Source organism: Entelurus aequoreus, linkage group LG22 (assembly GCF_033978785.1).
Source record: "Entelurus aequoreus isolate RoL-2023_Sb linkage group LG22, RoL_Eaeq_v1.1, whole genome shotgun sequence".
Lineage (NCBI taxonomy): Eukaryota > Metazoa > Chordata > Actinopteri > Syngnathiformes > Syngnathidae > Entelurus > Entelurus aequoreus.
Window position 1 is genome coordinate 41135776 of NC_084752.1, and position 23991 is coordinate 41159766.

At 37.9% G+C, this 23991-nt stretch overlaps 1 protein-coding gene across 1 annotated transcript; it reads left to right on the forward strand.

The window, feature by feature from the left end:
• The first annotated feature begins 4721 nt into the window (after window positions 1-4721).
• Window positions 4722-16364, forward strand: LOC133639737 (gastrula zinc finger protein XlCGF57.1-like). Its single transcript, XM_062033319.1, has 3 exons — window positions 4722-5122; window positions 6169-6435; window positions 14472-16364. The coding sequence occupies exons 1-3, from the start codon at window positions 5029-5031 to the stop codon at window positions 15614-15616; spliced, it is 1506 nt and encodes a 501-aa protein (XP_061889303.1). The 5' UTR covers window positions 4722-5028; the 3' UTR covers window positions 15617-16364.
• Window positions 16365-23991: the final 7627 nt, after the last annotated feature.

The following is a 23991-nucleotide window of genomic DNA, read 5'->3' on the forward strand; positions in this document are numbered from 1 at the left end:
CAATCTCTTTCACTGGATTCAGAATAAAACCAAATGCTGTCTTACCCAACAATGTTAGTATTTGAATATTGTTACTTGAAGACTTATTCCTGGTTACAGTTATACTGTTAAGAAAGTATTGTCTTATATTTTGCCTAAAATGAGAATGCATCATAATCAGTGGCGGCTGGTGAATTTTGTTTTAGGTGGGGCTGAAAGTTTGTAAACCAAACCCCTGTAGGGGCGTCATCCTCCCCCAGAAGATTTCTTTGTGATTTTCACATACAAATATTGAAGATCTTTGCTCCTTCTCAACTCTGTGGTAATGTTATTTTCATAAAATACAACCAATAGTACATTAATGTTAAATCTTACTTGTGAAAAGTAATCCCCCGATTCCTATTTTCAACAGTCCGCTCATTTGAGCAGGAAAACGCTGAACACCAGCCCGGCATCTTTGTTTTCTACCTGTCAACTGTCAGTTTAGACTGCTCGCCGGCTCCTCATCACCACTTCAAGATGCAATTTGCTTGCGTCACAGCAACCAATACTGCGTCTACTTATAAGATGTCTATGGTTATAACGTCATTTCAAACACAGCAATATGTTGCGTCCACTGCAGTTTGCTACCTTATTCATACTTTTTGTCAAGTGATTTTTTTAAGCAGGGTTGCATGAGGTACCTATACTTAACGTTACGTTAGTCAATGTATCACACACAGTAACGTAACATTAGACGGCGGTCAGCAGCACCGCGTATTTTAGCCACCTACAAAAAGACAAACATAGTCAAATAAAGGTCAGTTAAAATGTATACTATATTAAGAATATGTGTACATATTGCATAGGGCCCTGACATCTAAAAAGTACAACTCTGTTCATTGTTATGTTCATGTATTTCTTATGTTTTTCATGTGTACGCACACATAAACACACATACAGTATGAGATGAGATCAATGAGATAAGGTAAGAACAGAATAGAAACTGCTGTGGAACTAGTTACAATGCAATATGCCATGGAAATACAATGTTAACACTTTTGTACAAATAAGTACAGTTACACTTGTTTTTGCAAGTGTCTTTATTCTGTAAAGGAATGAGTTAAATGTTTAAAATTGTTTAAACTATTAAAATGACTGGTTAATAGTGCTATTATGAATTGCAATGTCAGTACTATTTTTTTTCATGCTATTTCAAATGCACTTGTTTTAATAAATAAATACAGCGGTTTAAAAGCATACACAATCTGTGTAAAAATATTAATCTGTGGTTAAAAGGACTTGAAAGGACTCGAAACTCAAAATGCAGGACTTGTGACTTGACTTGAGACTTTCCAGTCTTGACTTTGGACTTGACTCGGGACTTGAGGGCAAAGACTTGAGACTTACTTGTGACTTGCAAAGCAATGACTTGGTCCCACCTCTGGAATACACCCTCTGACGGGAGCGCTGCGGCCACACCAAACAAAGCCCACACCCAAACCCTCCACGTGCAAGACCGAATCCACCCAAAAAAAGTCACTTAACAAGAAGCCAAAAAGCGCAAAAACAACAATGCTCGCGCCGGAGGAGCCGCAAACGACCGCAGGGACACAACATTAGGTACACCTGCAGACTGCAGCACGGATTTCATATTTCATTCATTCACAACTCCTCCAACACGAACACCACTGTTCCCGCACTTATAAGTAAAGGTAAGACCATAATAACGTTGTTTTTATTAAATGTGCTTTTTTGTGTGCTACAGTTTGTAAGTGTAAAGTTAAAGTTAAGTTCAAGTACCAATGATTGTCACACACACACTAGGTGTGGTGAAATTTGTCCTCTGCATTTGACCCATCCCCTTGCTCACCCTCTGGGAGGTGAGGGGAGCAGTGGGCAGCAGCGGCGCCGCTCCCGGGAATCATTTTTGATGATTTAACCCCCAATTCCAACCCTTGATGCTGAGTGCCAAGCAGGGAAGAATGCTGATATGAGCTTTTAAACATAACCCGTTAACTGCTGCCAATCAAATGGTGAATAAGATACTCTTTAGGGTTCATATGTTTGTAAATCTGACTGTGATGAAGTCAGTGCCTCACCAGACATTAACCTCACCGCACGCCACTGGTATATATATATACAGTATATATATATATATATATATATATATATATATATATATATATATATATATATATATATATATATATATATATATATATATAATTTTTTTTATTTTTTATTTTTTTCCCCCGTAATTATATTGAAATATTTAACATTGTATTGAAATAACAGTAGCATAAGGAAAGACAAAAACCCCAAAAGAAACAAAATAAATATTACGCACATGATATTATTTTTTTTCTTTGATGCTAATCGTTTTTAGAAAGTATTTTAGAATGTGGGGTGTATTTTATATATATATATATATATATATATATATATATATATATATATATATATATATATATATATATATATATATATATATATATATATATATATATATATATATATATATATAAATATATATATATAACTCCATAAAATCAATATACAGTATATATATATATATATATATATATATATATATATATATATATATATATATATATATATATATATATATATATATATATATATACTTTTTTTTTCCCCCGTAATAATATTGAAATATTTAACAATGTATTGAAATAACAATAGCGTAAGGAAAGACAAAAACCCCTAAAGAAACACAATAAATATTACACACATGATATATATTTTTTTCTTTAATGCTAATAGTTTTTAGAATGTATTTTAGAATATATATATATGTATATATATATATATATATATATATATATATATATATATATATATATATATATATATATATATATATATATATATATATATATATATATATATATATATATATATATTTGCATATATATATATGAGAGAAAGAAAAAGAAAAATATATATATATTTGCATAGATATACTGTATATAGATATATATAGATATATATAAAATACATATATATATATATATATATATATATATATATATATATATATATATATATATATATATATATATATATATATATTTGCATATATATACAGTATATATATTTATATATATATGGATATATATATATATATATATATATATGAGAGAAAGAAAAAAATATATATATATAGATATTTGCATAGATATACTGTATATATATATATATATATATATATATATATATATATATATATATATATATATATATATATATATATATATATATAATTCAATCCACTTTATTTATATGGCACATTTAAACAACAAAAATATTTCCAAAGTACTGCACCACAATATTAAAAACAATATTAAAAACAATATTCAAATATTATCCTTAGATCCACCAATGACTGAATAACAACCAAAAATAAATAAATATAAAAACAATATAAAAATAAATATGATTAAAAACGATTTTAAAGGGTAAAACCAATTAAAACAGTAAGTAGTAATCAAAATTTATAAAAAATACAGAGGACCACACAACTCACGTAGTGTTAAAAGCCAAAGAATAAAAGTTGTTCTTAAGACGAGGCCTAAAACACTCCACTGTGGGAGCAGTTTGAACATGGAGGGGCAGAGTGTTCCAGAGCTTAGGGACGACCACAGAGAAGGCCCTGTCTCCCCTGGATTTAAGTCTGGTCCTGGGCACCACGAGCTGGAGCTGGCTCTCGGACCTCAGAGCGCGCGCAGGAGTGTAAATTTGGATGAGGTCCGAGATATACTGAGGTGCCAGTCCATGTAAAGCTTTAAAAACAAACTGCAAGGTTTTAAAATCAATTCTAAAATGAACAGGAAGCCAGTGCAAACTCTGAAGAATTGGGGTTATGCTGGCGTTTCCTGGCCCCTGTTAAAAGTCGTGCTGCCACGTTCTGGACTAACTGCAACCGGGAGAGAGCTTTTTGGCTAATGCCAGCATAAAGTGCATTGCAGTAGTCCAGGCCACTTGAAATAAAAGCATGCAGCGTACTTGTTCAAAAAGGTTAAAAGATAAAAACGGTTTTATCTTTACTAAAAGACGAAGATGATAAAAACATGATTTTAAAATGCCATTGACTTGTTTGTCAAGTTTAAAATGGCTGTCTATGGTGATGCCAAGGCTGCTGACTTTGGGACGCACATAATTTTGCAATGGTCCCAAGTCAGTGAGGGCTGGACTAAAAACTGACATTTCCGTTTTTCCCTCATTCATTATTAAAACATTCTGGGCTAACCAAGCCTTGACATCGCATAGACAGTTGAGAAGGAGTGTCAGGGGGCCGTGCATGGCCTTTTGAAATTGGCATATAAATTTGTCAATCATCTGCATAAAAGTGTAATATATATATAAATATAATGCCAAAGGAAATTTAAAAAGAACATGAAAACCTCCCACATTCTAAAATACATTATAAAAACGATTAGTATCAAAGGCAAATAAATATCATAAGTGTAATATTTTTTTTTTCTTTTTTTTTTTCTTTCCTTATGCTACTGTTGTTTCAATACATTGTTAAATATTTGAATATGTTTACGAAAATAAGTGGACAAGTTTACTTTTATTTTCAGAATAAGTAAATAGTATATAATAAAATAGTTTTACCGGGGGTGGGAGCTGGTTGTACTTATTTCTCTCGCGAGATCTGGAAAAGAGCTGGTTACTTGTTTCTCTCGCGAGATCTGGAAAAGAGCTGGTTACTTTTTTCTCTCGCGAGATCTGACAAGACTGCGCGCGAACCAAACACGGCGAGGATAAAGCAAGATGGCGTCTGACGGTGAAGACGTTATTGCAGTGGTCACAGTTCAGTGTTCCTAATATGTGCGTCCATGTACACATATATGTCCTTTATTACACTTTATTAATTAATAACTGTTTGTATATTAGTCTGAGCGCACTTTGATGCTTCTCCAGCTAGTTTAGCTTGCTAGTTAGCTTAGCTTGTTAGCTGCTAACAAAGAGAGGCGGAAGTGATGAAAACACATCGCTAAGCAGAGATCAAGTGTGAGTGTAAAGTGTTGTGATTGTGTGAAAATGTGCGAAAGAACCATAGCAGAGTACGAGGAGGAACTTTGTCCAACAAAAGAGGAGAAGGATCAAAAACATCAAGTTGTGTTACACAGAACAGGTTTGTTTACTTCTTACTCTCACATCTTTACTAACTTTAGATTTATTATTAACACTATTCTTCAATAGATTGTCTATAGGAAGATGAATTGTCATGTGAGGATGATGCACTGATTGTTTTATGTTGTTCATAAAAACCAGACAATATTTATGAGAGGTTGATGTTCCTCTCAGTTTGTAACAATGTGTATCAACATGTTTACATAAAACTCACACAGTCACCGGGGGAATATTCCAGAGAGCAGGCTAAGTGCAAACTCCTGAGTAAGTAAAGCTCGAGAGTTTGACCTCCAAAAATAAGAGGTAAGACAAAGTCTTGGTAACTGACGCTGTAAACCTAGCCTGCTAGCTGGCAGGTTTGACAAGTTATTTATGTGTGTAAAAGCTATACTGAGCTGTTATTTCCTTCATATTGGTGCAGCCATTAACCTACTACAACACCTACTACATCCACCTACTCAGTGGCCTAGTGGTTAGAGTGTCCACCCTGAGATGGGTAGATTGTGACTTCAAACCCCGACTGAGTCACACCAAAGACTATAAAAATGGGACCCATTACTTCCCTGCTTGGCACTCAGCATCAAGGGTTGGAATTGGGGGTTAAATCACCGAAAAAATGATATCCCGGGCGCGGCCACCGCTCCTGCTCACTGTTCCCCTCACCTCCCAGGGGGTGATCAAGGGTGATGGGTCAAATGCAGAGAATAATCTGGCCACACCTAGTGTGTGTGTGACAATCATTGCTACTTTAACTTTTTAATGTGGCAGTGATTGTGGAAAAAACAAAGCCTGATCTAAAGATGACATCTTGATCTCATACCATCTCAAACCAATTGGCCGTTCATTATTAAGTGAAATGTCTTAAAGTCGCTTAAATTCGTCTTTAACCAAGCAACACTATGTTTTATCCAGTTACTCGATTAATCGAAAACATTTCCAGTAGAACACTTGATTAAAAACATTTTCAATAGCCACAGCCCTATATTTCATGTACGATTTAATATTTAGCATGTAGGAGTTAAAATGTGTTTTGTTTGTGTCCTGTAGACATCCATCAGCTGATTGGACACCAAAAAGAATGTCACCCACATCTCCAGGGGGACAGTTTCACTTTAGAGGATCCACAGCCCTCACATTTTAAAGGGGACGAGGAGGATCCACAGCCCCCTTATTTTAAAGAGGAAGAGGAGGGAGAGTGTGTTGTAGGGCAGGAGGAGGATGATGTCAGCAAGTTTCCACTGACTGTTGTCTCTGTGAAGACTGAAGAGCATGAAGACAAAGCACCTGAGTCCTCACAGCTTCATCACAGTCCAAGTAAGCACAACATCCACATATCATCTAATACAATGTTTGTGACACATGTTCATCCGGGGGCCACATTTATGACTAAAGATGGAGATATACTTGCTTTTTAACACCACCATTTAAAAATGAATGCTCATCAATCATCAACAGTGTAATTGCTGGGGTGTAACCATGTGACCTAGAGGCCGTCCTCCTTACCTCACGTGGTCAAATGAAGGCAAACATTCAATATGGCTACTGTTTATTTACCTTTAGCAGCACATATGTCAGCATATTTCAAAGATTTAGTGGTGAAGATTAGGGATGTATACCAAGAACCATTTTTTTGTAGTACTGGTTCCTAATTATGTCGTCCATGAGGACTGTGAAGATTCTGGACTAACGACACAAATATTTGTATTTTTAATTCCAGCTGACTGACGTAACTATGACACATTGTCACATTGAGTTCAGCTGCCGCTGCTACACATTAAAATCAGCTTTGAATAATGACTAATAAGGAAGCAACAACACACAAAAGTGTGATGTGTGTGTTATTGACAAGAAGATGACATAACTGCATTTCACCTTGCACTGCTCACATAGTTGACTTCTTTAAGACTTCAAATAAACAGCTGTTGATAAAAGACTTCCCTGCTCTGAGATGTTACAGAACATCATGTTGGAGGTGTTCAACCTCTTGTGCTAATAGCAATGCTATTTAAAATGCCTTTTTTACACTTTTTTATTTCCACAAATTACATGTAGTACTGATAAGAGTACCGATGAATACCGCTAATACACCGATCCCACCTACAACGTTCTTCTTTGCAGTCTCCATTGTTCATTAAACAAATTGCAAACGATTCACCAACACAGATGTCCAGAATACTGTGGAATTATGAAATTAAAACAGAGCTTTTTGTATAGGATTCTACGGGCTTCGAATACTTCCCTTGCCCTCCTGACGTCACACGCATACGTCAGCATAATAAAAAGTTTTCAACCGGAAGTGTGGCGGGAAATTTAAAATTGCACTTTATAAGTTAACCCGGCCGTATTGGCATGTGTTGCAATGTTAAGATTTCATCATCGATATATAAACTATCAGACTGCGTGGTCGCTAGTAGTGGCTTTCAGTAGGCCTTTAATAATCCCAGAGGGGAAATTAAGATTTTCCGCACAATCCCATTCAAGAGCAGACAAACATTACAGGGAGACAGAACAGGATCGCTGACGGGTCTGCCAACTTCCGGCACCCCTTACAAAAAAGGTGAGAAACAGGTAAATGCTGGGGAGGGGGGAGGAGGGCTGAGAAAAAAAATTCAGTCTCATCCTGGGTCCCTGGAGAGGGGGTCCAGACTGAGGCCAAAGAGAAAAACAAACTCATAGCCATAGCACACATAAACATGAGAGTAAGAGGGAAACATCAAAGAACACAAAGGACATTAAAGACATTAAAAGAACAGTCACTTCTACACACAGCCACAAAAGTAAAACAACAACAACAAAAACATATACACTGTGGTGGCCTCTGCGGTGTTATAAATAATGATAAATGGGTTATACTTGTATAGCGCTTTTCTACCTTCAAGGTACTCAAAGCGCTTTGACAGTATTTCCACATTCACCCATTCACACACTGATGGCGGGAGCTGCCATGCAAGGCGCTAACCAGCAGCCATCAGGAGCAAGGGTGAAGTGTCTTGCCCAAGGACACAACGGACGTGACTAGGATGGTAGAGCCATCGTCTGCTGGGGTGGGGGGAGCATGGCCAGAGACAGGAGCAGACCCAACAAAGCAACCAAGGGAGCCGACTCCACCCTTGGCCGCCCACCAACTCTCGGCCAGTGTCCAGTCTGCACGCATGAGCGAGGATACGTCCAAGGAGACCGAGGTGTCCGATACCTGCTCATTCAGCCAAGACACTGTGAAGCTTGTCCGTCCCGGCTCTCAGCACCAGCTCCAGTCCTGTCTCTTCATCCACATCTCCTCCAGTCTCTCCAAACTCTGCAGTCCTGTCTCTTCATCCACATCTCCTCCAGTCTCTCCAAACTCTGCAGTCCTGTCTCTTCATCCACATCTCCTCCAGTCTCTCCAAACTCTGCAGTCCTGTCTCTTCATCCACATCTCCTCCAGTCTCTCCAAACTCTGCAGTCCTGTCTCTTCATCCACATCTCCTCCAGTCTCTCCAAACTCTGCAGTCCTGTCTCTTCATCCACATCTCCTCCAGTCTCTCCAAACTCTGCAGTCCTGTCTCTTCATCCACATCTCCTCCAGTCTCTCTAAACTCTGCAGTCCTGTCTCTTCATCCACATCTCCTCCAGTCTCTCTAAACTCTGCAGTCCTGTCTCTTCATCCACATCTCCTCCAGTCTCTCTAAACTCTGCAGTCCTGTCACTTCATCCACATCTCCTCCAGTCTCTTTAAACGGACTCTGGTGTGGCAGAGACCCAGCAGCTGGTCTCCATGGCCAAAAGGCTCCCGGGAGGCAGATCCAGAAGTTCACAAAAAAAGCACCGCAGAAGTCACCAAAGTGCCACCCCTTGTCACACAGTCCCAAAGGGTCCCCAACCAAAAGGCAAAAAAACCCCACATGAAAACAAGAAGGAAACATCCGGAACACAAAAGGATGACACAAGAGCACAGAGCTCCTGCCACCAGCAGCCACTACAGCGGCGCCATCTTGAAGGGAAAAAAACCGGGGATGGAAATTTGACCCGGTTATCTTCTCCAAGTCACGACACTGACATTGTCTTTGTGACAGCACGCTTGCTCCCTCAAGTGACGGCGTGATAAGAGCGCACCGTCACAATAAACAAAACAAAACACAGGCGGAGAGCGATAATCCATTAAAAAAAAACAATCAAACTGGAGTTTTGACCCGGAGAAGGCAGGTCTGTTAAAAAAACAAAAACTCTGCATCCCAGGGACGCGCGGACTTACGGAAATACACGTCCTTTTTGATTTCAATGCGTAAAAAGACATAAAAAGTGTGTTGACGCCAACACTGGTTATTAATGTGATTATCACACAGCAGTCATTTCCATTAGACAATATTCAAATATAGGTGGTAGTGTTGTAACCATACCAATATTTTGGTACTGCTACTAAAATTATGTTGGTACTTTTCTAAATAAAGGGGACCACAGAAATGGCATTATTGGCTTTATTTTAACAAAAAAACTTAGGGTACATGAAACATTTGTTTATTATTGACCCTTCTGTTCCACTGAATTTCTCTTCTGTTTTCCATCAGTTTGAGCCGGTGTCCTTTTCTTTTTGAAATGACACAGTTAGTCATATGAAGCCCTCTGGTTCTCCTGCAGACTCCCTCCCACCTCACCTGTTTAAGGAGGTACTTGCTACTATTGGATCAAGTGTCCTTAACATTATCAATAGTAGCCTCTCTTCTGGAATAGTTCCAGTAGAGTTTAAACATGCAGTGGTACAACCTTTACTTAAAAAACCAAGCCTCAACCCCTCTCTCCTCTCTAACCTTAGACCTAACTCTAATCTTCCATACATTTCTAAAATATTAGAGAAGGTTGTCTACAGTCAGTTGTTGCCCTTCTTAGAGGATAATGGTATCACTGAGCTGTTCCAGTCCGGTTTTAAAGCCCTCCACAGCACAGAGTCAGCGCTTCTAAAAGTTTTTAACGATATCCTCCTGTCAACTGATTCTGGTAAATATGTTGTCCTGGTGCTTTTAGATCTGTCTGCTGCTTTCGACACCGTCGACCACGCCACCTTAATCACTCGTCTTGAGAACTGTGTGGGCATTAAGGGCGATGCCCTCAACTGGTTCCGGTCGTACTTAACCGACAGGAGTTTTTGTGTAAAAATAGACAGTTTTATGTCTTCCACAGCTCCTTTACCACATGGGGTTCCCCAGGGCTCAATCCTTGCCCCAATCTTATTTGCGCTTTACCTTCTCCCCCTTGGTTCTATTTTTAGGAAGTACGATATTGCATTTCATTTTTATGCCGATGGTTGCCAGATTTATTTTCCCATGGCACAAAATAACACGGGTCAACGTCTTATAGACTGCCTGCACGATATCAAAGCCTGGCTTTCAGCTAACTTCCTGAGCCTAAATGAAGACAAAACAGAAGTTATGTTGTTCGGTCCAAGTCGCTCTCCCTCCCCCAACGTTGACCTCGGCACTCTGACCCCATATCTCAGCGACTGTGTCACAAACCTGGGGGTAAAGTGCGACTCAGATTTTAAATTCGAAAAACAAATCAGCAGCGTCGTACAAAAAAGCTTTTATCAACTACGCCAAATAGCGAAAGTGAAACCGCTTCTATCAGGACATGATCTCGAGAAATTAATCCACGCCTTTATCTCGACTCGTTTAGACTACTGCAATGCCTTGTATGTAGGCATTAGCCAGGCCTCCCTCGCCCGCCTGCAGCTCGTGCAGAACTCTGCTGCTCGTCTGCTAACACAGACCCGCAGACGTGAGCACATCACCCCTATATTAGCGTCCCTTCACTGGCTCCCTGTGTGTTACAGAATCAATTTTAAACTCCTTTTATTTGTTTTTAAATGTCTAAACAACCTCGCGCCAACATATCTCTCCGACCTCCTTCAGCCTTACTGCCCCACCCGATCCCTAAGATCAGCCGATCAGCTGCTACTGACGGTCCCGGACACAAGGCTGAAGCTTAGAGGTGACAGAGCTTTCGCTGCTGCTGCTCCCAAGCTCTGGAACGACCTACCTCTGAGTGTTAGACAAGCCTCCTCTCTTCCTGTTTTTAAATCTCTCTTAAAATCATACTTTTATTCCATGGCTTTTAACACTGAGTGATATCCATCCTGCAATGGCGGCCCATAATACACCTGCTGTCAACCTGTTTTTATGTTTTTATATTTTATTTATTTATTTTTTATCGTGTTCTGTTTGTGTTGTGTTTGCTCGGTTCTCGTATTATTTTTAACCTGTCCATTGTACAGCACTTTGGCTACCCCTGTGGTAAATTTTAAATGGGCTTTATAAATAAAGTTGATTTGATTTGATTTGATTGCAGTTAAGTCCTTAAATAAAATAGTGAACATACTAGACAACTTGTCTTTTAGTAGTAAGTAAACAAACAAAGACTCCTAATTAGTCTGCTGACATATGCAGTAACATATTGTGTCATTTATACACCTATTATTTTGTACACATAATTAAGGACAAGTGGTAGAAAATGAATTATTAATCTACTTGTTCATTAATTGTTAATATCTGCTTACTTTGTCTTTTAACATGTTCTGTCTACACTTCTGTTAAAATTTAATAATCACTTATTCTTCTCTTCTTTGATACTTTACATTAGTTTTTGGATGATACCACAAATTTGGCTATCAATCCGATACCAAGTCGTTACAGGATCATACATTGGTCATCTTCAAAGTCCTCATGTGTCCAGGGACATATTTCCTGACTTTATAAACATAATATACAAAACGGGCCCAGAGCATAATACTACCACCACCATGCTTGACGGTAGGTATGGTATTCCTGGGCTTAAAGGCCTCACCTTTTCTCCTCCAAACATATTGCTGGGTATTGTGGCCAAACAGCTCCATTTGTATTTCATCTGACATCACATGGACAATGATAAGACCTTCTGGAGGAAAGTTATGTGGTCAGATGAAACAAAAATGTATATATATATATATATATATATATATATATATATATATATATATATATATATATGTATATAAATATTCATATCTGTTTTTTTATTCATTAATTATATATACCAACTTGTCAGCTTTTTGTCATTACATGATGCCTTTAGTTCTATTTTTACATTTTGACAGAGGGAGGTATTTAAAAAAAAAAGTATTTATGTTTTTAAGTGATGTACATGTATGTGTACATGTAGATGATGTACCGGGACAGATCCATTAACAGTTTGAGCAGAAATATGTCCCATAGGAATTAACTATACACAATAAAACATTGACAAAATGATGTGTCACATGAATGGTTTTCGAAGTAACACTTTTGTGACATGAAAAAAGCACAACAAATGTAAATAAATCATGGCGTTTACTTTTTGATATTAATATAAAAGTCAAAGCAGTTTGGCTAATGAAGATGAAGTCTCATAAACAAGCTTTGTTCTTCTCCAACAACGCCTCCTTGTAGTTCAGTGCAACACTTTGGCCAACAAAAATAAAGACTAGTGACACCTCTCACATCGAATACACAATCTTCACAGCCAGCGTTTAATTCAATGAGATGACAAAACATTTGAGCTAGTATTGATGTTAATTGAACACTGATACAGTTTGCAGTTAAATAAAGGAGAAGTGAACATCCCAGCAGGAAAGGTGTAAAACAGTACTTGCAACGCGGTGCCTCCCTGTTTAAAGTGTCACCTTTTATTGTTAGTTTTGAAGCCCAAATACCTCCATATTGTACTTCACACCCTCTTTATTAACCTGTAGAATTGTAGTTTTCTGCCTTTCTTCCTCTTCAAGATGTTATTGCTTGTGTGCACTTTGTGTGTGCGCCTCGACCCTGTAGTCACTCGGGTGAAAGAGCGGAAGCGGTGCTTTGCAAAGGTGGTATCGTACCGATTTCTATTGATTGTAATGTATATAATGTAATGTATTGTGGCCAAACAGCTCCATTTTTGTTTCATCTGACATCACATGGACAAAGATAAGACCTTCTGGAGGAAAGTTCTGTGGTCAGATGAAATAAAAATGGAGCTGTTTGGCCACAATACCCAGCAATATGCTTGGAGGAAAAAAGGTGAGGCCTTTAATCCCAGGAACACCATACCTACCATCAAGCATGGTGGTGGTAGTATAATGCTCTGGGCCTGTTTTGCTGCCAATGGAACTGCTACTTTAAATGGGACAATGAAAAAGGAGGATCAGCTCCAAATTGTTCAGGACAAGCTAAAATCATCAGCCCGGAGGTTGGGTCTTGGGCGCAGTTGGGTGTTCCAACAGGAACATTTGCTCACATTTTCAGTAGAGCCATAATAAATTCATAAAAGAAGCAAACTTCATGAATGTTTTTAGTGAGCAACAAGTATGTGCTCCAATCACTACATCACAAAAATATAAGAGTTGTAGAAATGATTGGACACTCAAGACAGCCATGACATGATGTTCTTTACAAGTGTATGTATACTTTTGATCACGACTGTATATATGCATGTGTATATGTATATATATCCATCCATCCATCCATTTTCTACCGCTTATCCCTTTCGGAGTGGCGGGGGGTGCTGGAGCCTATCTCAGCTACAATGGGGTGGAAGGTGGGGTATGTACAGTATAAATATATATATATATATACTGTATATTTATGTATATATATATTTATGTATATATGTTATATGTATGTATATATATATATACTGTATATTTAGGGGACGGCGTGGCGAAGTTGGGAGAGTGGCCGTTACTGGTTCAATCCCCACCTTCTACCATCCTAGTCATGTCCGTTGTGTCCTTGAGCAAGACACTTCACCCTTGCTCCTGATGGGCCTGGTTAGTGCCGTGCATGGCAGCTCCCGCCATCAGTGTGTGTGTGTGAATGTGGAAAATAGTGTCAAAGCGCTTTTGAGTTCCTCAAAAAGGTAGAAAAGCGCTATAAAAGTATGACCCATTTACCATTTATGTATATATGTTGAGTTTAACAGTCCAGTTGTGATTGATTGAATGCCCTGAGAATTATACTGGACATTCTTTTGTAATTGCCACAAAATAACGTGTAGTATTTTGTTAATTCCTTGCCAAAAATATTTTTATTTTATAGATATTTTCAAAGCAGAATATTGTCCTTAGGGCCCTCTGGCACCTCATGGGGGACCCGTCAAATCTGTGCCTCTTAAGACCTCACTGTTGGCTTTGTACGCTCATGTTACTTCTCAACTAGTCAAAGTTGATGCTAATCGACCTGTTTCTTCTCCTTTTTACTAAATGTGAAAGCAAAAGTGAGTCCACAAATAACCGAATCATAAAGCAGAATCGAAAATGAAATCTGAATTGGTAAAATCTTACCTATTTCCATCCCAGCATGTGTTTGTCTTCTTGTGTCCTGCAGGCGTCTGTGAAAAATATCGTCCACCTGAGCAGCAGGAGGGGTCCTCCAGTATGGAGCAGAAGAGGTCAATGCACCTCCACATGAAAGAAGAGGAGCCACAGCCCCCCCACTTTAAAGATGAAGACAAGAGACACCTCATCAGTGTGAAGAGTGAAGATGATGAGGTCAAAGGTGAGAGTGAGGAGAAGAGAGAGGCGGAGCCTCCAAGCAGCAGCTCAACACAACACATGACAACAGAAGCTGATGGAGACCACTGTGGAGGATCACAAGCAGACAAGATGTTAGCTCCACTATCAGATAGTGAGGACACAACGTCACACTCTCCTGACACTGATGATGAACACTCTAAAGATGATAAGACATGTCACACTGACAACACTCACTTCACATGTTCTCACTGTCACAAAACTGTTAAATATCCTGGTAATTTCAAAAGACACATGAGAATACACACTGGAGAGAAACCTTTTTCATGTTCAATCTGCGGTAAAGATTTTATTCAAAAGCACCATTTGAATGCACACATGAGAATACACACTGGAGAAAAACCTTTTTCATGCTCAGAATGTGGTAAAAGTTTTGTATTAAATCAAACTTTAAAATTACACATGAGAACACACACTGGAGAAAAACCTTTTTCATGTTCAATCTGTGGTAAAGATTTTACTCAAAGGGCCCATTTCAAAGTACACATGAGAACACACACTGGTGACAAACCTTTTTCATGTTCAATCTGTGGTAAAGATTTTACTCAAAGGGCCCATTTCAAAGTACACATGAGAATACACACTGGTGAAAAACCTTTTTCCTGCTCAGAATGTGGTAAAAGTTTTGTAATAAATCAAAGTTTAAAAGTACACAAGAGAACACACACTGGTGAAAAACCTTTTTCATGTTCAATCTGCGGTAAAGATTTTACTCTAAGGCACCACTTAAAAGAACACAAGAGAACGCACTCTGGTGAAAGACCATACTCCTGTTCAAGCTGCAACAAAAGCTTTCGTCACCTAAACACTCTTAGAGCACACATGAGAGCACACACAGGAGTTAAAGTGTTGAGTTGCAGTGTGTGTGGTGAAAGATGGTCTTCTAGGTACCAGAGTAAGAAACACAAGTGTGCTGGTGAGAACAGCAGCAGCAAATGAAACTGCAGGATTTCAAATAAACTGTCAAAAGTTTAACTTTGACTTTCTAACAACATCAGCACATATAACATGTGTGACATCATTGTGTGTGTAACACAATCTTGTTATTATGATTCCAACATTTATAGATTAGACACTTCAGATTAGTGCTTTTATTTCAGTCAAGTTCATGAGTTAATATACACATTTGTGTACTTTAAAATGAACAGAACAATTGGACTGAAAAGGTGTGAATAAACAGTACATAAAATATGTTACATACAATAAACATTTTAAGTGTAGATATTCATAATTCACTTTTATACTTATTCATAATAGTGTTTTATATATGTTTTTTGAAATAATGAAGTGTTACATATTTTATTTTCTAATTGTAGATGATTCCATAGATGAACTCCTTTATATGATATACATATTTGTTTTACATGTGTTCATACCTTTGCTTTTGAGTACACATAAATCCCTCTTAGTTCATATTTACTGGTTCACATCTGAAACATCTTCTGGACCACTTCTGGAAGCATATTATTTACTTTATACATCATTTGAACACTTGTCTTATATTAACTTTTAAAATGTGTGACTTTATGAATCATTTGTTGGGTCTCTATAATCCATTCTATTAATTATCTTTATTACTCTCTTGTGTAATATGAATATTGTTGTGTGATTGTTTTATATGTATGTCCCCAGACCTTTATGCAATAAACAATGTATGCTTCAACTGAAGTTGGGTACAATAATTGTACTTAATATTTGTAAGTATGTACTTTATTCTATTTAGTATTGCACTCCCTTTTTTAAATATTTTCTTTATATGACTTCCATGTAGTTTCCAGCTTACTTCATCATGTAGACTAAGTCAGCCTGGAGGATGTGTGTAATGTTGAGATGTATTGGAGATGCCTTGGTTTGTTTGGATGTTGTCAACCTGTCAATTGTTCTATTTAAAATGTTGTCAGATCTCGCGAGAGAAACAAGCAACCAGCTCTATTACTTCTTCTTCTTACTGGCAGTTTGCAGCCATGACTTGAAAGGTTCATACTGCCACCTACTGGACTGTAGAATGTAGTGAGCAATACACTTAACACCGCTGTCCATGAGATGACTGGTTCAAAATAAATTGCCAGTCACAGTTAACTTGTGCTCAGCTGGGAAAATAAATATATATATACTTATTAGGTCATCCATTTACTTATTATAAACTGTTGCAGGTGTATTTAATAATCCTGTTAATATTAAATATGTACGTAAATAATATGTGGGGATATAAAAGGCATCCGGTTCTATCAGACCGGGCGGAAGCGGAAAGTGACGTCACTAACCACCTGGAGCACCTGTCAGACACAGCGTTTTTTTACCACGGAGCCACTTCATGGATTAATCCTCCTTTTTGACATTTTTGGTGTGCTTTCCATTGGCCTGTGGAGAACCGGGAGAACAGAGACTCTTTCCAGGAGGACTTTGAGTTGGATGCGCAGTCTCGGTACCGTGACGTGAGTACACTGCTGCGGCTTTCAAACATTTCATCGCTTGCCCGTACGTGCATGTCACGCTACGTGCATGTCACGTACGTAACTTTTGGGACTTTGGGGAAATATATGTGGTATACGAACTTTGGGCTGTGGGATTGAGTGTGTTGTGTAGGTGTTTGGTTTATATTGGCGGGTTATATGGACGGGAGGGGGGAGTTGTTTGTTATGCGGGATTAATTTGTGGCATATTAAATATAAGCCTGATCGTCTTGTGGCTAATAGTTGTACATGTCTTGTGTTTATTTAATGTATTAATCATTCCCAGCTGAATATCAGGTCCCACCCGTGACTCCTTAATTGCGTAGTGGCAAAGACACCCGGGGAACTTGGGTGCGTTTGTTACAAATGTAGTCCCGTCGTCCCGGGGACGGTAAAAAAAATGCACGGGATGAAATGAAATGCTCCCCGGGACGATGGCTTTTAACCATTTTTTTCTTTTTCTTTTTATGTATTTATTCATTTTATATTAAATGTCTTGGTTTTTCCTCCCTCTGAAAATCCTATGAAATGTTTTAACAAGCATCCTATAATAATACAACAGCTATTAATGTAACAATACAATAAAACAAATATATTTAATGATGCTTTTTTCATTATTTTAACAACAGGCTAATGTATATTACTTTATACAGATTCTACAAGAAACACAAAGCTTAAAAACTAAATTATTTACAATTGCAGACACAAGGTTTCGTGCAGCTTCACTCATTGTAAAGGAAGACGGAAGTCCACGCAGGAGAAAAAGGACTACAAAGATGGTGTCTGGGTTTTTCTTATATATATATATATATATATATACACTACCGTTCAAAAGTTTGGGGTAACCCAAACCTTTTGTGGAATAGCCTTCATTTCTAAGAACAAGAATAGACTGTCGAGTTTCAGATGAAAGTTCTCTTTTTCTGGCCATTTTGAGCGTTTAATTGACCCCACAAATGTGATGCTCCAGAAACTCAATCTGCTCAAAGGAAGGTCAGTTTTGTAGCTTCTGTAACGAGCTAAACTGTTTTCAGATGTGTGAACATGATTGCACAAGGGGTTTCTAATCATCAATTAGCCTTCTGAGCCAATGAGCAAACACATTGTACCATTAGAACACTGGAGTGATAGTTGCTGGAAATGGGCCTCTATACACCTATGTAGATATTGCACCAAAAACCAGACATTTGCAGCTAGAATAGTCATTTACCACATTAGCAACGTATAGAGTGTATTTCTTTAAAGTTAAGACTAGTTTAAAGTTATCTTCATTGAAAAGTACAGTGCTTTTCCTTCAAAAATAAGGACATTTCAATGTGACCCCAAACTTTTGAACGGTAGTGTATATATATGAAAGACTTAAAGGCCTACTGAAATTATTTTTTTTTATTTCAACGGGGATAGCAGATCCATTCTATGTGTCATACTTGATCATTTTGTGATATTGCCATAATTTTGCTGAAAGGATTTAGTAGAGAACATCGACGATAAAGTTCGCAACTTTTGATCGCTGATAAAAAAAAGCCTTGCCTGTACCGGAAGTAGCGTGACGTCACAAGTTGAAAGGCTCCTCACATTTCCCTATTGTTTACAATGCAGCGAGAGCGATTCGGACCGAGAAAGCGACGATTACCCCATTAATTTGAGCGAGGATGAAAGATTTGTAGATGAGTAACGTGAGAGTGAAGGACTAGAGTGCAGTGCGGGACGTATCTTTTTTTGCTCTGACCGTAACTTCGGAACAAGGGTTCATTGGATTCCACACTTTCTCCTTTTTCTATTGTGGATCACGGATTTGTATTTTAAACCACCTCGGATACTATATCCTCTTGAAAATGAGAGTCGAGAACGCGAAATGGACATTCAAAGTGACTTTTATCTCCACGACAATACATCGGCGAAGCTCTTTAGCTACGGTGCTAACGTGATAGCATCGTGCTTAAATGCAGATAGAAACAAAAGAAATAAATCCCTGACTGGAAGGATAGACAGAAGATCAACAATACTATTAAACCGTGGACATGTAACTACACGGTTAATGCTTTCCAGCTTGGCGAAGCTTAACAATGCTGTTGCTTACAACACCATTGAAGCTAACTTAGCTACGGGACCTCGACAGAGCTATGCTAAAAACATTAGCTATCCACCTACGCCAGCCAGCCCTCATCTGCTCATCAACACCCGTGCTCACCTGCGTTCCAGCGATCGACGGAGCGACGAAGGACTTCACCCGATCATAGATGCGGTCGGCGGCCCGGAGACGAAGGAAGTCAAGGTGAGGTCGGCGGCTAGCGCGTCTGCTATCCATTTCAAAGTCCTCCTGGTTGTGTTGCTGTAGTCCGCCGCTAATACACCGATCCCACCTACAGCTTTCTTCTTTGCAGTCTTCATTGTTCATTAAACAAATTGCAAAAGATTCACCAACACAGATGTCCAGAATACTGTGGAATTATGTGGTGAAAACAGAGCTTTTTGTATTGGATCCAATGGGGTCCGAATACTTCCATTCACTCCGTGACGTCACGCGCATACGTCATCATACATAGACGTTTTCAACCGGAAGTTGCGCGGGAAATTTAAAATTGCACGTTATAAGTTAACCCGGCCGTATTGGCATGTGTTGCAATGTTAAGATTTCATCATTGATATATAAACTATCAGACTGCGTGGTCGCTAGTAGTGGCTTTCAGTAGGCCTTTAAAGGTATACTAGAGGATGTTGTGGATCATGTTGACTATTGGTCCTCCTAATTGTCAATCATTCTGGTGATGTTACGTAAGGACATATATATATATATATATACATATCAAATAAAACAAATGGCTTATCGATAAGCCATTTTTTATTTGTTTATTTATTACAACGCCAAAAGAGGCCTAACAACGCCAATGGTTGTAATTATGTAGCACTTTGAGATTTGGAATCAAATGTAAAGTAGATTACAAATACAATCTATTATATAAATAAATTATATATATATATATATATATATATATATATATATATATATATATATATATATATATGTATATATATGTATATATATGTATGTATATATATATATATATATATATATATATATGTATATATATATATATGTATGTCCTTACGTAACATCACCAGAATGATTGACAATTAGGAGGACCAATAGTCAACATGATCCACCCAGAAATAAATAAAACAAATGGCTTATCGATAAGCCATTTAAAAAACAATTAGTTTTAATATTTATTTATATGTATCATTATTCTCCTACTCACCTTTCCAGTAGAGGCCTCTCCCCTCTCACTTTCTGTGCTCCTCTGCCCTGACTCCTACAGGTCAATAGGGGTTGTGGAGTGATTATTATTATTATCTACTGATGATAGTCATACGTGAATGAGCTCAGCTCCTGTTCTCCTCCATGTGTAAAGTGAGAAACAGCTGATGCTCCAGAACGAAGTAACCCCAAAGATAGCAAATGGTAAAAAAGAGTGCACATTTAACTATAAATAACCGGGACCTCCATGATGCATTTCAGGCTAACTAGCTAACTAAGTAGCAGCATTGTTTTAGAGCGGGAATGTAACTTATTGTCAAACAGGAGCTAGCATAACAAACACCTAGGTTTTTGTTATGCAGGATTAATTTGTGGCATATTAAATATAAGCCTGGTTGTGTTGTGGCTAATAGAGTATATATATGTCTTGTGTTTATTTACTGTTGTAGTCATTCCCAGCTGAATATCAGGTCACCCCCGGCTCTCACAGCATCTTCCCTATCTGAATCGCTTCCACTGCCCTCTAATCCTTCACTTTCACTTTCCTCATCCACAAATCTTTCATCCTCGCTCAAATTAATGGGGAAATTGTCGCTTTCTCGGTCCGAATCTCTCTCACTTCATGCGGCCATCATTGTAAACAATAGGGAACTTTGCGGAAATGTTCAACTGACTACGTCACGCTACTTCCGGTAGGTGCAAGCCTTTTTTTTTTTTGTCAGATACCAAAAGTTGCGATCTTTATTGTCGTTGTTCTCTACTAAATCCTTTCAGCAAAAATATGGCAATATCGCGAAATGATCAAGTATGACACATAGAATAGATCTGCTATCCCCGTTTAAATAAAAAAAATTCATTTCAGTAGGCCTTTAAGTTCTGTTATTGATCGTTCTGTTGTGGCTCTTGGATAATATTCACTATTTACAGGTTTGGATGTTTTGCAGTTAATGTTGTACACGGTAAATGATCACTGACGTCACTCACTAACAAGCCTCCAGTTCCAGTCTGATCTACAATGTTACACAACATGTTGTCAATAAGTGTGGTGCTGTGTGTTGTGATTCTACAATGTTACACAACATGTTGTCAATAAGTGTGGTGCTGTGTGTTGTGATTCTACAATGTTACACCACATGTTGTCAATAAGTGTGGTGCTGTGTGTTGTGATTCTACAATGTTACACCACATGTTGTCAATAAGTGTGCTGCTGTGTGTTGTGATTCTACAATGTTACACCACATGTTGTCAATAAGTGTGCTGCTGTGTGTTGTGATTCTTGTGTTACACAACATGTTGTCAATAAGTGTGCTGCTGTGTGTTGTGATTCTACAATGTTACACAACATGTTGTCAATAAGTGTGCTGCTGTGTGTTGTGATTCTACAATGTTACACAACATGTTGCCAATAAGTGTGCTGCTGTGTGTTGTGATTCTACAATGTTACACAACATGTTGTCAAGTGTGCTGCTGTGTGTTGTGATTCTACAATGTTACACCACATGTTGTCAATAAGTGTGCTGCTGTGTGTTGTGATTCTTGTGTTACACAACATGTTGCCAATAAGTGTGCTGCTGTGTGTTGTGATTCTTGTGTTACACAACATGTTGTCAATAAGTGTGCTGCTGTGTGTTGTGATTCTTGTGTTACGCAACATGTTGTCAATAAGTGTGCTGCTGTGTGTTGTGATTCTTGTGTTACACAACATGTTGCCAATAAGTGTGCTGCTGTGTGTTGTGATTCTTGTGTTACACAACATGTTGTCAATAAGTGTGCTGCTGTGTGTTGTGATTCTACAATGTTACACCACATGTTGTCAATAAGTGTGCTGCTGTGTGTTGTGATTCTACAATGTTACACAACATGTTGTCAATAAGTGTGGTGCTGTGTGTTGTGATTCTACAATGTTACACAACATGTTGTCAATAAGTGTGCTGCTGTGTGTTGTGATTCTTGTGTTACGCAACATGTTGTCAATAAGTGTGCTGCTGTGTGTTGTGATTCTTGTGTTACACAACATGTTGCCAATAAGTGTGCTGCTGTGTGTTGTGATTCTTGTGTTACACAACATGTTGTCAATAAGTGTGCTGCTGTGTGTTGTGATTCTTGTGTTACGCAACATGTTGTCAATAAGTGTGCTGCTGTGTGTTGTGATTCTTGTGTTACACAACATGTTGCCAATAAGTGTGCTGCTGTGTGTTGTGATTCTTGTGTTACACAACATGTTGTCAATAAGTGTGCTGCTGTGTGTTGTGATTCTACAATGTTACACCACATGTTGTCAATAAGTGTGCTGCTGTGTGTTGTGATTCTACAATGTTACACAACATGTTGTCAATAAGTGTGGTGCTGTGTGTTGTGATTCTACAATGTTACACAACATGTTGTCAATAAGTGTGCTGCTGTGTGTTGTGATTCTTGTGTTACGCAACATGTTGTCAATAAGTGTGGTGCTGTGTGTTGTGATTCTACAATGTTACACCACATGTTGTCAATAAGTGTGGTGCTGTGTGTTGTGATTCTACAATGTTACACCACATGTTGTCAATAATTGTGCTGCTGTGTGTTGTAATTCTTGTGTTACGCAACATGTTGTCAATAAGTGTGCTGCTGTGTGTTGTGATTCTACAATGTTACACCACATGTTGTCAATAAGTGTGGTGCTGTGTGTTGTGATTCTACAATGTTACACCACATGTTGTCAATAAGTGTGCTGCTGTGTGTTGTGATTCTTGTGTTACGCAACATGTTGTCAATAAGTGTGGTGCTGTGTGTTGTGATTCTTGTAGGTGGTGTGATCAGTGGGAATAAGCCCATGGAGAACATGGTGTCAATACATTCTGCTGTGTGTGTTTGTGTTTATTAGGATTCAAAAGGTTGATATTAAAGTCACCACATACTATATATATTTTTTGTTTCTCTTAAATAATTTCCCCATGCATTCATTAAATATCTCCAAGTGGGATCCTGGTGTCCTATAAACGCAGCCTACAATAATTTGTTTCCTATTTGAAAATGATCATTCCACAGTGACGCATTGGAAGAGTTCCTCAACAGCTAAACACGTATCATTTACGATACTACAGCTGATATTTTTGTCCACATAGAGAACCACACCTCCTCCTCTCTTATTTTTACGGTTGGTGCAAAACATTTCATACCCATTTAATTCAAAGTCATTACTTGTATTGTCATTCATCCATGCCTCTGAAACACCTATAATATTACATGGAGATTTGAATTGATTCAAATAGTCCTGGATATCATCAAAATGAGAGTATAGACTCCTGCTAGTAAAATGTACTAGAGATATGTTATTATCTTGCAAATGTGAGGTCAGTATAATATAAACAATCATTGTTAGTGTTTTGAGGAGCATTTCTATCTGGATCCATTTCGCTCATAAATCTTTGTTCATACAAACAATATTACACATCCCCAAATGTACCACTTTATTATGGTATTAATAACATATATTATTACATTGAATATTCACATGTTTATAACAGCGCTGAACATTTTAATTTCCCCTCTGGGATTAATAAAGTATTTCAGATTCTGATTGTGATAATTACATCACTCTCATAAAGCCTTTAAAGCTGAAT

Coding starts and splice junctions, on each gene's coding strand:
- LOC133639737 (XM_062033319.1), top strand. CDS start 5,029: ATGTGCGAAAGAACCATAGCAGAGTACGAGGAGGAACTTTGTCCAACA. Junction 5,123..6,168: donor AGTTGTGTTACACAGAACAG/GTTTGTTTACTT, acceptor TGTGTCCTGTAG/ACATCCATCAGCTGATTGGA. Junction 6,436..14,471: donor ACAGCTTCATCACAGTCCAA/GTAAGCACAACA, acceptor TGTGTCCTGCAG/GCGTCTGTGAAAAATATCGT.